General features: G+C 41.6%; 1 protein-coding gene across 1 annotated transcript in view; it reads left to right on the top strand.

The window, feature by feature from the left end:
* The first annotated feature begins 12594 nt into the window (after positions 1 to 12594).
* LOC143186443 (uncharacterized) overlaps positions 12595 to 17021 on the top strand; it is a 73605-nt gene continuing 69178 nt past the window's right edge. The window contains exon 1 of the mRNA XM_076390121.1: positions 12595 to 12679. Within this exon, the coding sequence (XP_076246236.1) occupies positions 12595 to 12679 (85 nt within the window). The remainder of the gene's footprint in view (positions 12680 to 17021) is intronic.

The raw sequence follows: 17021 nt of genomic DNA, 5'->3' as shown, positions 1-17021 counted from the left end.
AATTATTTCCCTTTCTGGCTTCGAAATAAGGAAATAATGAGATATGTAGGTAGTTGAGTATTTAAAATTCTTATTTTAAGTGAATCAATATTTGATAGCTTCTCAAGCAACATAATTGAAGGGGCTATAGCATTAGAAAGGCTGCTCTAATTCCCACCTTGAAAAAGATGCGATATTTGAGATAAAATACGTATAAAATCAAATATGTATAAAAGGTGTGGCTACCTTCCTATTATTGCAGTCCTCTTAATCATAAATAACAAACCCAAGTGTTACTTCAAATAGTTACTTTCTTACCCCTGATTCAAACCCAAAAATACACATGTAAACCATCACACCATACAGTATCTCCATACATCTCACCAATTCACACCTGGACCCAAAACTGATCATCTAATCCCACATTCCACGCCTTAAAAAAATCATCGAGACGTCATCTTCAACGTCAATCCAATCCACGATCGCGTCAGCCTCCCCTCTCAACCCATTCGCAATTACGCGCCATTCACCTCGACCACGTGTGACATCATTGCCCCTTGAAGGGACACGTCTCTCTAGTCCAGCAGCGCGAGCAAATCCCAGCGCTGAAAGTTCCAGATTTCCCTGTGCTACCGCGTCGTCTGTCCCCCAAAGCAAGGATGCTCATCTGGCATCGATTAATATTCATCCGACGACAACGTCTCCCGACGGACGCCTGCGTAATAATCCCGAAGGCTCGTCGTGGTGTCAGACGCGCTCACGCAGGTGCAAAACGCAGCACGTTGCCGCGATCGACGTGCGCAGAGTCGCTGGTTATTGGTATCGTGATAACAGGCGAGCAGAAAGGAGTCGAAGCTCTTTCTTGGAGACACCGGAGCGATACGAACCGAGGGGACACGCGTTTCCTTCGCGACGATCGCCGCAGACGAGGCCTGTGTCCAGTGCAGGGTCCTTGATCCTGGGACGAGCGAGGCGAGGGCACAGCCACGCTCTTGGGATGTAATTATCACCAGGAAAGGTGGACTGGTGGCGATCGATGATCAAGGTACCATCAAGAACTAGAGGTGCCTTCGTTCATATTCGAGGACCTTTCTTTGTGGATTATTAGATTATTACTCATTTTCTGGGGAGCTTTGCTTGACTTGAGGATACTTGGCCTGTAACTGCTGATGCGTGGCGGGACTGTTGAGTTTAAGGGTGGAGGATTAATGGGGAGATTTGTGGATATTGATTCTAGTCTTCTCAATATTATTTTTTTAGGAAGTCTTCTTTTTTTAGAGACCACAAATGCTCCTTCACTTACAGTTAGTCATAATTCTTTCTCCACTTCATGTGTAGGGGAACTTGCTTTTTCTATGGGATTATCTGATAATAAAATTTCTTTAGATATTGTAAGGGTTTCTTAATCGTTCTCTATAGTATTATAACAAAATACAGTTATTTAATATGGTCTTTGTCTTCTACAATATTTCAGAATAATAAAGGGTTGCATAACAAAGCTCTTGTTTAATAAAAAAGTGCATTCATCATCCTACACTCAACGCTTTTCTTTCAAACGATAAATTGTCGCTGGGGCTCTATTGTTCCTCTCGTGGTGAACTTATTCACGGAGTGTTACGTCAGCGATCATGTTTGTAAACGGTTGCAGCGTTTCCTTTCATGCGTTCGCGATGACGGAACAAGGTTGCGGTAGCGTGCAACACCCGACACATAAGAGGATACCATGAGAACGAGAAAGTGATCCCCGCGAGCAAAAACCCTGACATTCCACGCGTGCTCACATGCAACGCCACGTTCCGCAATCTTTATCACTTTCGCTGCATAGCCGACGATTATTTCACGGTGTTTCTGGCAAAGTTGCGCCGCCTAGTGTGAAACAATTCCATGGTCTCTTGGTTTGGAAAACGATAGTGACGTAATTTGAGTTTCATCTAAGCACGGTTTAGGTGGGTTGAAATAGCTCGTGGCGAAACCTAGAACTGAAACAAGGTTTAATTAGCGGAGTTCCAAATTGAAGGTATTACTGTAGGTGCTTATGGTAGCCATTTTGGTATCTATGAAAAGAAAATTCTAAAAGATTTGACTTAGGTGCTGTGATGAAAGTTGAGTTATTTAAAAAAGGGGGGAGTAAGTAATTCTTATGGAGAAAAGGGTGTTTCAACACTTGGGGTACTAGGTACCCCCTTTTACCCTAATGTAGTATTTCTTCTCTAGAAGGGAGCAACTAGTTTTTACTTGTTGTATGGTATCTCCAAAATTCTTGGCAAGGACCGAAACTCAGGTATCAACACATTAGTGAACTGTGAACCATTAAAGAGAAAACACTATACTCTGAGGTCCCTCAAAAGTTAAAGATCCATGAGGGATCCTAGGGGAACTTTAGCTCTGAAGCTCTACCAACAGTAAACAGAGTGTCGAAGTTAAAGCTTCTATAGCTGTCTCCTATGGGACTCTATTTAATACATAACACTATGTAGAGGTCTCAAAGGATTAGTTAATAAAACAGAAGGATCTTGAGAGCTTACCTCTGAGTGTTTTAATTTTTAGGTTCTGCTCAGTAGAGGTCTAGAGTCGCAGACTCACAAATTGGTCCACTGTCTTTAGACAAGGATTGAAGTTGAATATTGAAGCTTATAGTATTTTAACTTTTGACCTCTGTATTTGTCAAATCTTCAGAGTCAAAGTCTCAGCTTCTTCCATAAATTGAAGGAAAACGTCCACTGACTGATATAATTCCTTGAAAAGTCTCTGCGACATTTCCATACATAACAGAAACCATCAGAAAGTAAAAGACTTGGCACTCTGTAAACCCCTTCGAAATATTCCCCAACAACTGCAAAGTAAATCAACAAAAACGACGAAGAGAAAAAAAACACAGTCATTGATCTTTGAAACAGCACGCAATAAGATGAAAACTAACTTCCATGTTCCCAGCAGGAAAGCCTCCCTGAACTCTCATCCGATTGCTAATCCCGCATTTCATCTGAGGACAGCGGAAGCTAGCAGCGTCTCACGGCGTTTAATTAAATTCCACATTTCGAAGGACGATTGTAATCCGTAACTAATACACGTGCGGTCGCTTATGCTTACCATAAAGCCACCCCTGGAGAAATCCAGGTCCAGGTGAGCTCCCGGGGCAGGTGTATCGATCAGGTGGTTAATTAAATGCCGCGTACCCTCCCCCTGAGGATGCTCCAGGAACTGGCTGAAGCCCTGCTACTCTAGAGGAACAGCTTTCCCCGCGGTTCAAAGCGAACCAGAACTTTCAACGGGGAGTGGAATCGGTATTTTCATCGATCAACAGGTGGCTTTTACCCGACACTCGTTACCCATCGTTTCTAACGAAGAACCTTTCGAACTCGTTGCTACCGAAAAATGGTCGAGGACTTGCGTTCCTCGCATGCTGAATTTTCCTCCATGATTTTTATGGTGGCTGATGTCCCACGTTAGCTTCGTGTATATCAAAGAGTTCTTTACAATGGGAATGTTCCGCGAAATGATGCATGTACGAGGGAAGTTTTGTTGGTTGCACTTGGGAAATGTATTCGCTGAGTAAATACGAGAAAATATTTCTACCGGCGAAACCTGTGGCTTTACGGGGTTTATGAAAAATATACGGGCTTGCAATGGATATGAATAACATGGGTGGAACAGGAACATGTGTATTTAACGCGTGGAATTTAAGGTTTGGATATTTGTGATTCGGGAGAAATAAGGATGGTTTTAGAAAGTGAAATGGTGTTTTAGTAATCTGTTACAAAATTTTTACAGGAAGTTGGTTAATTATAAATCGTGTTAGAATTTTGAAATATTTGAATTAGGGAAATTTTTCTAAACCATTTTAATTTTGAACACTGGAACAAGTACCTATATCAAAATTTGAATATTTGCAAACTTGAAAATTTGAATATTTAAATTTGAATATTTAAATTTTCAAATATTTGAATGTTTGAATATTTTCATTGGAGAATTAAAAAGGAATGCTTAAAGATATCATGTATCGCATGTCACTAGAATCCTGAATGAAATCACAACCATAATCGAACACTTGTTCAACTTCATTCTTTGCGAGCCAAAAAAACGTTATATCACAGTGAATCAAAACAAACATTACACAACAAACATTCAGCTCTCTCACATTAGAGCCAAAGATGTTTCACCAGCAATGACTGCGCTTCCACGTAACACCGTGAACAGGTTCAGCATTTTTACCGTGAGACGCAGAAAGTCGGCGGAGTCAGGCGTCCGCGTTATAAAGCAGAACTTAATTCTTGTTTTGGAAGGGCGGTTAATTGTTTCTAGGTAATGCCTTGCATGAGAACCACTCGAATGCATTTCCGTGCACGTTTCGTATATGGAAAGTGGCCCCATCAGCTTCATTCGTAGACGGTCGCTGTGTAACTAGTATTTCCCAGTCGCCTCGCTAATTCACTTTCCGAACTGGTCTTACGATCGTCCGTGCCGATTAAAATTTCAAGACGTCACAAAATTGCTGGGACGTACGAGGAATTTGAATGAAGTCGATGGAGTAACGCGTATCGACCTTTCGGGTGGACACGCATCAGACTGTTAATGGGAAAATCGGATTTTGCCTTTGTATGCTAATCACGGAGCTGCTATACACGTTTCATCCTCGCTATCCTTTGAGAATATTAACGCTGTAACTACCTGTGATTAACGAGTCGCTATTATCATTGGCATACGCAGTTATGGTACCAGGGTTTTAGGAAAAGAATATTTGCTGATCGTCTGTTACAAAATAACACTTTTAAAACCTGAGGTTCTAATAAATAATTAATATGTTAATTGGATAGTTTAATTTATATTTTAATATTCTGTATACTGTCTATAATTTTCTGCAACCACTCTCGATTCTATAACTTAAAAGCAAACATCCTGTGTACCTATATTTTGGTCAGCCTTTCCAAATTAAAGTAAACTGACACGTGTACGATCAAGCTGAAAAAACTTGAAGCAGACTTGCCCTTGTTACATCAAGTTCACACTGCTAGAAACACAGAAAAATGGGTTGAGATATGTCTGCCCGAACTGAAGCGGATCAGAGCAAACAGAAACGGATCAAGGTGCCACGAAACGTTTTCATCGCGGTCACGTTCGAACTCAGCTACGTCGAGAACTATTCCTTGGCTTCACCGTCTGTTTATAGAAGAGAGCAGAAAATGGATAAAATATCGAGACATAGCGGTGCGCATTGAGGTTCTTTCTATTCCTTTTTAGCTGAAGCTCGCTTCACTGGCTTCCACCCTCTCGCTTTCCCGCCACCCTCTTTCCATTATCCCATTCCTTCATCCCTCGGGTGTCTTAAGTACATGTCGATGCTCCCCCCCTCCCATGAAACTCTGAGGCATCTGGAACAAATAAGGAATATCGCCTGGAAGGACGTGGCTCGAAGGATGAGCACAAGGGTTGCTACCGAGGATACACGTACAGCGCTTCATCCACTTCGACCTTTCGCGTCCTCCCTCCTCGTGGACTCTTCCGAGAACAGAAATCTCGTCCCTCCGTGGCTCAGTAAATAAGGGAACAGGTTGTCCTGTAAATATGTACCCGTATTGTTGCCGGAGTTCCTTCTTTGTCCCCTGCTTCTGTCGAAAGGATACCGGTCGTTTGTAAACTTCGATGGATCGATTTGATGATCGGGTTTGTTCCTCATGCGACACTTTTGTTTGAACGAGCTTTATTTGTGTGTGATCGTAACAGAGATTCCTTTCTACATTTCGGAGGGGCACTCGTGGGTCGGATTATTGGTAGATTTATTCCTGTAGGGATTTAGAAATTTTTATCAGTATCCAGGTATTATAGTTTTCTGATATTTAAATTGGAAGGCATTTTTTGAACAAGGTTTCTAATACTTTATTTGCTCAAAATTTCAAATATTCAAATATCCAAACCTTTAAATATTATAATATTCAAATTTTCAAACTGTTAGACGTGCATATCTAACTAAAAATAACAGAATACTTACAAAAAGGGGAAAAGAAACAGTGAAAGTATGAACGAGCTTCCAACGACAAAATACTCCACTCCTGTATAAAACCACCCCATAACATATTCATCCCAATCGATAGCAAGCTCTGCCAGCGAACATTTTAATTCAAACACCGCATTGGAATGGAGCAGCGCGGTTATCTAGGAAAGAGGAATTCCAGAGGTAACGCGTGGGAGGAATTCGATATTCCTTCTTAATCTCGGAGCGAATCGTCGGGGAAGCAGGGTAGAGTGTTCCCCCTCTAGATCTTCCTACCACCGTAACACGATTAAAAGAACGAAACACGCGTCGCGGTCAGGATTTTATTCCGCTCCCTGACAGTTCTTTCGCGTCGTATGTTTCTTTATCAGCGACTCGCTCTTATTGCTTCCCAGCGCCACGCACGGCACAATAAAGCGCCGGGGCTGGAGGACGATAGCAATAAGGACGGCGAAGTAATATTAAGACGCGAAACATACTGCGGAAAACGAAGTGGCGCGGTGTTGATTCCGCCGAGAGGACGGGTTAAACTTTCATCTTCTTCCGGCTTTATTCTCCTCCCACCCCCTTAATTCTCGCCCCTGCTCGTCGTCGGGGATAAGGCGAAATGAGAGTTCGCGGAGCCGCCATTAATAACTTCCAGTATCGCCTCGTAGCCCTGAAAAGTCGTTTCTGTTTATTTGCGAGCCGAGGATACCGCGGGATTAAACGTGGCAGCCTATCCACTCTCTTCTACCATCCTCAACCCTCTCGACCTTCGATTTCTCTTAACGGCTCATTTCTTTTAATACGGTCGGGGAATTAAGGTCACGACGAGGTACGAAAGCGCGAGCAAATTGTCGGGAACTATGGTCGATATTTCAGAGCCGATCGGAGGCGTCTCGATTGCTTTCATTAAGAGCGATCTGACGTTCGGCGGGGAGACACTTTGACGGGGAGACAGCGACGCTGGTGAAATTCCTGCGCCCTGCTCGATCTTGATTCTTTGAATTTTAATTTTTCCACCGACTGCCTGGACAGGGGAGTGATTTCCCACGAGTGCCATTTATTCTGAATCCAGGCTTTGAATTGTGCAATTTTAGTTCGCTGGGAGATGTACTGTGGTACGTTTCGTTGGTATCTTTTTAATTTTTGCCAGGAGAGGAATAATGCTAGGTGGAGATTGTTTCAGCCTGTAGCATTTGAGTACTTTTTAACTAATGCAGTGTTGGATATCACAAGATGAAGAGGGTTTTACTATCTTTGTTATATAAATATGTACACTACCGTGTATATATATTTGAACACTTTCACGTTATTAGAAGTTCATGAAGTACCTACACTTTTTTATTTATATTAACTGCTATGAACTTATATTAAGTTAATTTCATCGTATGCAGGATAAATAATATTTCTCAGGTGCCATTTTATATTCCAATACCATCAGCCTAAAATTCCACTAACTTCAACAATGGTGCTCTAGATTCTATTTTACCTAACTTAGTCTCAAAAGAGCTGAAATAACCTAATTTCAAGTAAAACGACTATTACGACGACTACTTAAATCCAATATAATAAAGTGATAGAGTTAGTCCCGAAGCCACAAATTAGCAATCCCAACAAACATCCGTCGATCATCCGAAAGACCACTAACGAAGTTCAAACGGTGGTTCCACTGCTAAATATCATTAGCACAGTTGGCAAGTTCGGTCACCCCCGATTCTAGGCGGAAGTGAATTTCTGGGCGGTGAATAGACCCTGCCGGTTTAATCTCTGGAGAGCTACTTAAGGAGGAAGTTTGTTCGATCAGAGGGCTTTCTTGCGAAAACCTTAGTCCGCCCTCCCTTCCATCGCCTCGACTTCCGTGACGAACAACTCTAATTATCACTCGGTCGGATGTGGCCAGAACACAGCCGGAAACTCCACTGCAAATCCCTCCGTCCTCGTTGAACCTGTTCCTCATTTTTCCTCTCGACGCTGCACGTTCCTCGCAGATGCCAGAGTATTCCGACCTCTCTTGATTTCTGCTCACTGACTAACGCCTTTGTCGCTGGGCTCGAGAACATTTGAGAAATGAATGTACATCTTGCGCGTGTAAAAAGACTTTGAGTGCTGCCGCTTCGATGATCCCCGAGATTTTTGTCTTGAGGGGCGAAAGAGTCGTTTGGGGATGGAAATGTGTCTGAGTGAGTGATGTTGTTAAGGCTGAAGTGGGATAGCTTTGCAGCGGAATCTTGTCTTGGGAGATGGATTTTTTAGGATTCTGGAGATTATTGTTGATTACACTTCCACTTATTCAGCGTTTCTACAGATGAAAGTGCCCCATTCTTGAAGGTTAAAATAATGAAGTATTTTTCCTACACGAAAATCGACACGTCTCGCTTAATGACCAGCAGTCTTCACCCTCTTTCGCTCCCCATCCCCTCTGGTCATCAGAAGCAAACAGGCTAAGCCTTGTCGATCTCCCCCGAATATGAAACCTCATCTATCCATACCAGTTACATAACACGCTCCGATCATCTGAGAGAGCTTTCATCTGTACTCAAGATTGCGCCTCGCGTCTCGCCCAAGCGACCCTTCTTCCAGGATCGATCCTCCCCATCCGATGGCTGGTGGAAGGTCTTTCAGGCTCCCTCTTTAAACCCTTCTTCCTCGACCTCATAATGCAACGTTAGTCGGCAGGAGGGCACCTATCGATCGCCTCCAAAATCGAAATGCATTCTGTTTGCCCTGGCGATGCAGCCTCCTCGGCTTCTTCGCGTCCCCGAATTGGGGTTCCCAGAGAGCGACGAGGCGGAGGCGTCTCGATGAAAAGGTCCAGGGATATTTTAGGTCCGCCTAACCGTGAAACGAGATACGTGCAAGTGGCCAGGCGTGAGCCGCTTGGCGATCCCCGCCATGATCGATGGAACTCCGAAGAATCCTTGAGTACACCATCCGAGTGCAGCCGTTGTCTCGAACAGTTGGCCCGCGCGTACGTGCCCAGTGGATAGGCCATGATCCTCGCCGAGCACTGGACCGTCCTCCCCCGTTTCGGAGAAATAGAAACTTTTACGCTATTCGGCCGAGGATTTGCTGGGAAGAGGCTGGGGAAGGAAAGGGATAAGCTCTGGTGAGAAATATAGGGTGCGCTGCAGAGTCGTCCATTCTTCAGACGCGATCAAAGCCCGACTCGTTCGCTCGCGAAATAAGCGCGCTTGGACCGTGACGGATATTGCGAAAGTAACCGTAAATTTAGCTGGACAACTTTATGGTGCTGCGTCTCCTGCCCTGTTTTCCTCTTAAAAACCACGAGACTTTTTAGACTACTGTGCTCTGTGACGTGGGACACCTAGAATTAGGTGGACGGTATCTGAAAGTGGAATTCGCAGGCTTGTGTTTAGTTACTTCTAAAGGACGTACTTTATCGCGTATTTGTAACAGTACTCTGTTCTGGAGTGTCTTAGTTTCTGAAACACTCTGGAACTCTGAATACACTTTGCAGTAAAGTTAAGGCATCACTGATTTGGGGTCGAACAATTGTCGATGTTTGAGCTACTGTAACTTTGTAGAAAAAAATTAAACAGTAATGCGCTTAAGCTAGTTTTAAAGGGCAAAGTCTGTAGTTTCTCACTCCTGAGTTGAATTTTTCTGAAGATCATTTTCTACTCGGCTGTGGACCAAGAAGTCAAAGATAGTTTTCCTTCGAATGTTTCCCGAATTCAATAAACTTTCAGAACAGGGACAAATTTTTTTTAGGACTTATTTTGTAGTACATTGTAAGTCTGAAGCCTCCTCTTTTCAAAGAGACCTTAAAAATTGATCTCCGATTTTTTTTCGCCGAGTTATAACAGTTTGAATGAAAAGTGTGACTGTGATATCAGAATAGCGCCATCATCTAGGGGTTGAAAAATTTGGCGATCTTTGAGCTGCTGTAACTTTGTGAAAAAAAATCGTACGGCAGTGAGCCTGGTCTCATTTTAAATGGCGAAGCCTCTATTTTATCATTCTTCAATTGAATTTTCTCAAAAAAATTTTTGTACTCACCTACAAGCCGTGAAAAAGGAAGTCAGCTTTTTCAAATATTTTCCAAATTCAAACTACTCTCTGGAGCTTAATAAATTTTTTCCACACTTCGTTCTACATTACAATATAAGCTAGAAACCTCCCCTTTAAAACGAGCCCTTAAAAATTCATGTACAATTTTTTTCGCCTATTTAACCTTTTCATCATGCTCCACCATTTCGCTAAATCATTGCCTCCATTTTCCACTGAAACTTTCCCTTAAAGAACCAATACTCCAAGCGCAAAGGGACATTTAAACCTGCAATATTCTACCGTATTCACGAAACCCACATGGTTCCTCTGACATTACGCGTCGATTATACACCGCCAATAACAATTTTCCTTCTCCAGCGAGTATCGTTCAGGAAATTTTGGCGAATGAAAGCCACCGTCCCGCATCCCATAGAGATCGCAGAGGCTCACTGACGCCGACTGGAATCTCGTTAATTTCGCGGATAAAGAGCCGCAGCACTGACAAAAGTTTCCTCTAACGCTTTGCGCCGGATCATATTCACAGAAACTGGCGCAAAGGTCTTGAATGCCGTGCACGCTGCCACGCGAGTTTCCGCGGCAAACGAAACCCCTGGATCCCCTCTCGCCCCTGTCACGCCGCGAAATCTTCAAAGAAATATTTCATAATACCTCCCGTCGTGTCCTATTCCATCTACGACTCGACTGTATTCCGTCCCATTTTCTGCAACCCATGTCTGCCTGGATTGTCCAGCTCTATAATCCAAATTCTTCGTTCTTACGCGATCATCCATTGCATTTGTGCCTAGTGTTGGCTGGGATTCCTTTGAGACTGAGCCAAAGCTCTCTTTGTCTGTCAGTCGGTTCGGCTACTTAAATATTTGTGGTTGCTCGAATCAAACGATTCAGGCTGCCCGCAGAGGATGTTTGGTTAAATGAAACGGATTTTCTCTTCTTCCCCTACTCGCCTTCTCGACGAGACCCGCGGACGAGATATTAGCGAGGCTTTATTTGCATACGGGACGTCCCCCTGAAACCTGGGACCTGCGATTCCTATTGGAGATAGGTGGGATCTCTTTTACTGGGAATATGGGTCATTTGATTCTGGTCACGTGACTGCAAATGCACTGGTGGAACGTCTGGAATTTTCTTTATGGGATTGGCTAAATCGGTGATGCAGTTGCTGTTGTGCGGCTGGAATCAGATGAGCAGGATGCGCTGTGAAAGAGATTCTGCATGAGTGGAATAATGCAGGTGGGAATAATACAAGTTTATCCTGAAGAAGAATTTTTATTAGGAAAGACTTTCTTTATATAATTACAAAAATTTGATATTATTACTGAAATCAGCTCATACGATCATCCCCTTACATCCTCCACTCATAACGTGTTCGATTATTTCGAAAACGACGTAAGTCAAAAATTGAAAAAAGTTATTTCATTAACTAAATCACACAAAAATGAGCCAAATCACAAGAAAAATAAATATAAAAAAAATGTTGAACTTACACCACTTTAATAATAACCAGCACAAATCCATTATCACAGAATGCCCCATCCCGAAGCCAGGAGTACGTCGAATCTACTGACTCGAGTGCTGGGCATCGATTGTAAGGAGGGTCAACACGGTCGATTCACGTCGTTCCGTTTAATCGGCCCTCGCCGTGGCAGGCAGCCCCGTTAATTAGTTTAAACGATCCAAGTTCGATCCTAAGACGGCACTTAACGCCACCGTTCGAGCCATCTTCGTGGCGCGTGTCCAGAGGCGGCGAGACAGGGGATGACAGGAGAGCGCGGTAGCCTCTGCATTAATGAGCGGCCAATCGAGGCCAATAATTGGCGGACAGGATCTCGTCGGTGCCGAGTCGCTTTTGATTCCTGACAGCGCACGTCGGTGACGGGCTTTAACGCTCGACAGTTGTCAATGACGTGAAAGCATTATGGCGATCGATTACAGTGGAGGGCTACCGATGATTGCCAACCATTTCGTACATGGCCTGTTAATACTAACATCTGCTCGCAACGATCCGATCGCCGCGAGTACTGCCCATGGAGTTCGAGTGAAGGGCCAGTGGAAATCGTGCGCAGCTTTTGTTTCCTCGTTCCACGGTGGATCAGTGAATGCCAACGTTGTTGAATAATACGATGCACGGGGCGAGGGCTCTATTGTTCGCTTGTCAAAAGTGATCCACAATAAACGTTACAGGGAATGGAGTCGGTCGCGAGATTTCGAGCCTATCACTCCTGTCGACCTGCCGGCTATCGCGATTTATTTATATTCTTTCTCGATGCAAGCCTATTGTTCGAGAGCATGGGCGCGCGGGAAAAGAGATTGGAACGTAAAAATGTTCGAAAATGGTGCTTTAGTCGGCGATCGAGAGTGCTTGAAGTAGGGGTCATTGATGAGTGAGTAATCAGACGGAGTGGTGAAGTTTACTTGTGAGTAAAATTGCAAGAGCTGGGGAAGATCACGAATGGCGAATAAATTTACAAACTTATTTCTGAAGATCTATTGTGAAATCTTAAGATAGACACTTTACATTTTGTACTAAAATTGAATAAACTATGCATGAAATGGCTCTAAAGAAGCTTAAATAAACTTCATCTAATTTTCGTTCTTTTTCACAGATCGAAATGGGGAAGTGTGACCTCGTGGCGTGGTTGGTCCTGGCCTGCCTCATCGGTGACGCATTGCCACAGTACAGGGAGAAGAATATAAGTGAGTGATACTACTTTTCTCTTAATTTAATTCGACTAACAGTGTCTATAAAGAAAAGTAAAATTCCAAGAAAAATTCGAGGGTGAATCACAGAACAGAGAAAGAACGAAGGGCAAAGAATGCAAAGTTGACAGATAAGGATCCTCGTTCGAGGGAAGTAGAGTCAAAAAATTTAGCCTCGTCCTAGTAGAGTGGCTATGTACTTCGGGAGACACTTCACTTGGGGCACCTTCAATTTTGCTCACGAGCGGCTCCACGACATTACGAAAGATGCAGAGTCCTAACATTTTCTACTGCTCGGTCGGTGAAACGGTTTTCCACGGGATTAAATCCCTGGAGACGACACGAAGTTAATTAGAACCACGTGTCTCTCCACCAATAAGAGTTACAGCGTTCACCTTCCCTCGGTGTCGCTTCTGTGCTCCACGTACTCGTCTGAGCAATTTCTTACTGGGAACTGTTTTAAAAAATTACGCTAGATCAGAAACCAAGCTCAATTTTTCGTTCCATTAACCAATGCTGGTATTAATATTTTGGTAATCTTGAAAGTAAAATAATTAGTAGCTAAATTCGAGGGTATTTTCTATGAAAAACGAAGCTTAAGAATAATACTGAGGAAAGTTTTCACTATGAAAAAGAAAAGTATAAACATTTAGTAAAATTAATTATGATATTGGAAACTATTAGCCAAGTAAAATGAGTCCAGTTTTTAATGAAAGAAAACCATTTCTTTTTATTTGCTTTTCTACTGAAAATATAAAATTTAGTTTGTATTATTTTTATAAAGATGTAAATAGAAAAAACTTGGAAGAGATTAGAACGTGATTAATTTGATTAATTTTCATTTAATTTCATCATCGAACTAACGTAGATATTAGAGAAAGCCAGACGTGGTGGAGAGTGATTGAGTCGTACTACTGAAGTGTAAAAGCAGGGCAATGGAGTGTAAGGAAGAGAAAGACCGAGCGCTACAGTAGATTGTTCATAGTCAGACACACTCTGTTCAATATGACAGTAGCCGTACTATCCACTAACTTTTGATAAATGGATTATTCCGAAACTTGCTCCAAGTAAAAATTACTCAGCTTAATAACCGCTTCATAGGAAGCACCTGCATATTTTCTAGTAATTAAATTAAAAATACTTATCTTCATTTCCGTCGACTTTCTTACAACAAGTATAAGTTCTCTCTGTTCTACGCGAGAAGCCTTTCTAGACCCCGAAGCTTAATTATTACTTTCGAAATTAACGGCGCATCTAGTTAACAGGTTTCCATTTTACTCCTCACTTATCATATTCTCTATATTCAGAACGAGGTTTATTAAAACATAAAATTTATCAATTTCCTAGTAGCTATGTATTACTCCTACAAGTAACAAGTATTCTCAGAAATTTGCAGATATCTAGAAAGTATAATTTCTAATTAGAAATGAAAGACTCGAATATTAGAAACTGAGAATGTGTATTCTATTTATTCATTTATGAAAGATTTTAGGATGTAAAAACGATAATGGACACAATATCAAAAAATGTAGAAAATATTTATTCAGGCTCCATTTCTTTTCATTGCATTTACAGAAACATAATTAACACTTTCACAGCAGGAATTAAAATTTTGTCACTTAATTCTTTTCTAACAAATATTTTTAATGTCAAATTTAAGAAAATACTGTGCTTCATAATATTCCAATGTATATCTCAGTTAATTATATTAGTAAGCACTTTTCAAATGTCCAGAAGATGAAATGTAATTACAATTTCAAAAAATGAAGGTAGTAAAGATGAATCTATATTCCCATCAAAAAGAAAGGAAATAACTTCCCTCAAACCGTGATCATTTTCGAGAAGGTCCCTTTCTCCATGAAAGCCCAAATAAATGTACGAACCAGCAGTCACTCAGACGCAGGGAGCGAAGTTTCACCATGAAATTTTCATCTGTCAATAACTCGCGATAAGACCTCATCGGCTGAGTCGCGGCTTGGATCTAGGCACGTAGACCATGGCCGCGCATATGGAACGTACACCGACGAGGATTCTCTATCCGCTCGATAAACTCGACGCACCGAAATCGAGGGGCTTTGGAATTCACTCCCCAGGAACTCAAAAGCTCGACGAATACCCCGTGATATTGGGAGCAGATTGGAAGCCAAGAATCTACCGCGAGATTGAAAAGTTCACTCTCGGATTCCCTGCTGGCTTTTGCCGCGGACAAGACGCGCGGATAGTAAAAGAGCCAAATTAAGTGCGACCGCGTGAGCGGGAAAATTCAACACTGTCAAAAGCCTCTGTGAACCTGGTCGATTATTGCTTGCTTCAGAGGTATAGGGTAAGAGTACCTAGTACTGGACAGCAGATAATATTGAAAATTAGCTGTATTTTTAAAAAATGAAACGCAAAAAAGTTGTCTGACTGCAAAAATGGATAGCAGGAAATCCTCTTTCCAATTTTGCAGTTGGTCAGTTTGTTGGGTTTTATTTTATGAAAATATAGATAGTGGAATAAAGTTCGAACTTTCCTCTGTATTTTAAAAAAAAGATCAGGTCTCTGCGATTTTTTTTCACTGAGTTACAGTACTTTGAAGTAGACCATGCATTGCTGTCATATACCGCCAGTACCTGCTGTGCTGCAAAAATGCAAGGTCTACTTTGAAGTGTCCTACCTTTGCGAAAAAAAATCGCATCGGCCTCGTCTTTTTTTTAAATCAAAGGGGAGGGTTCAGTCTATATGCTGCAGTGAACGATATTCCCAGAAAAAATTCGAGCAAGTCTCTGCGTTCCGTCAAAGCTGGCTGTTTTCAACACGACAAACTGCAAAGTTTTACGGGATACAGAGACTTGTCAGAATTTTTTTCTGGAATGACGTTTACAGTGACATCAAGTTCGAACCTTCCCCTTTATTTTAAAAAAAAGATCAAGTCCCTGCGATTTTTTTTCGCAAAGTTACAGTACTTTGAAGTAATCCTTGTATTTTTGTCATATACCGCCACTGTCTTCTGTGCTGCAAAAATACAAGGGTTACTTCAAAGTGCTGTAACTTTGCGAAAAAAAATCGTAGCGACTTGATCTTTTTTTTTAAATAAAGGGGAAGGTTCAAACTATATTCTATCGTAAACGTTATTACTGGAAAAAATTTGAGCAATCCTCTGTATCCCGTCAAAGTTGGCAATTTTCAATATGATAAACTGCTAAGTTTGACGGAATGTAGGGACTTGATAAAATTTTTTCCCGAGATGTCTTTCACAGTATCATGTAGTTCGAACCTTCCCCTTTATTTTAAAAAAAAGATCAAGTCCCTGCGATTTTTTTTCGCAAAGTTACAGTACTTTGAAGTAACCCTTGTATTTTTGCAGCACAGAAGGCAGTGGTGGTATGTGACAAAAATACAAGGGCTACTTCAAAGTACTGTAAGTTTGCGAAAAAAAATCGTAGCGACTTGATCTTTTTTTTAAAATAAAGGGGAAGGTTCAAGCTATATGCCACTGTAAACGATATTCCGAGAAAAAATTTTGAGCAAGTCTGTACAACCTGTCAAACTTCGCAATTTTTAATACGACAGACATGTCCTCAAAAAAGAGTTATAATGATAACTCTCTCTACAACGATATCTCTTGCATCGAAATGCAAGTGACAAGCAGAAAAGTGCTTCCTTTGTAGTGAAAAGTTTCCTCGGCTTGATAGAACAAACGTAACCCGACAAAGTAGAAAAAAGAGCATTTCCCTCTGATATAGTGCTCCGAGGATCGTTATGGTCGACTAGCATCATATAATAGGCAATCTACAGCGGACAGAAGTAATTAAAGCGGAATCGAAATCGAGGTCTCCCTTGAACGGGAGCTCGTCTTAGGAAAATTGATACTTAATTGATATTCCGTAGGTGGGAATCGAAAATCTGGTCTTAATTGAAATTCTCTTTATGGTCGTTCAATGGAAATCCTGTATTTTCGTTTGACTGACGTGCAACAACCCGTAGATCACTCTGTTTATTTACAAAGCATCATTGTGCATCCGTATAATCCTTCTATTCAGATGAAAATCCTCGCAAACTGAAAGCGCTTGGTGTCTTTTGTATCTGAAATCCTTGGAACGACAGAGACAATCGCATTACTTTTAATACTTAATGTAAAGTCGCTTTATAGAATATTAAGTATTTTCAACGTCCAATGAATCTTGATGTAAATACCACTAAAAGATTTATATTTCAAATGCATCTATGTATATTGGAGTTTTAATTGAGTGACTCATTGTTAGAGAAGAAACTTAATCTTTTACCATACCAAGAGGTTATTCAGAGCTGAAATAAAAAATTCCAGATATTCGAATAAAAAGATCTGTCAGATTTAAAA

Source organism: Calliopsis andreniformis, chromosome 2 (genome assembly GCF_051401765.1).
Source record: "Calliopsis andreniformis isolate RMS-2024a chromosome 2, iyCalAndr_principal, whole genome shotgun sequence".
Classification (NCBI taxonomy): Eukaryota; Metazoa; Arthropoda; class Insecta; order Hymenoptera; family Andrenidae; genus Calliopsis; species Calliopsis andreniformis.
The sequence above is the reverse complement of the archived record's forward strand: the minus strand, read 5'-3'. Positions and strand labels throughout refer to the sequence as shown.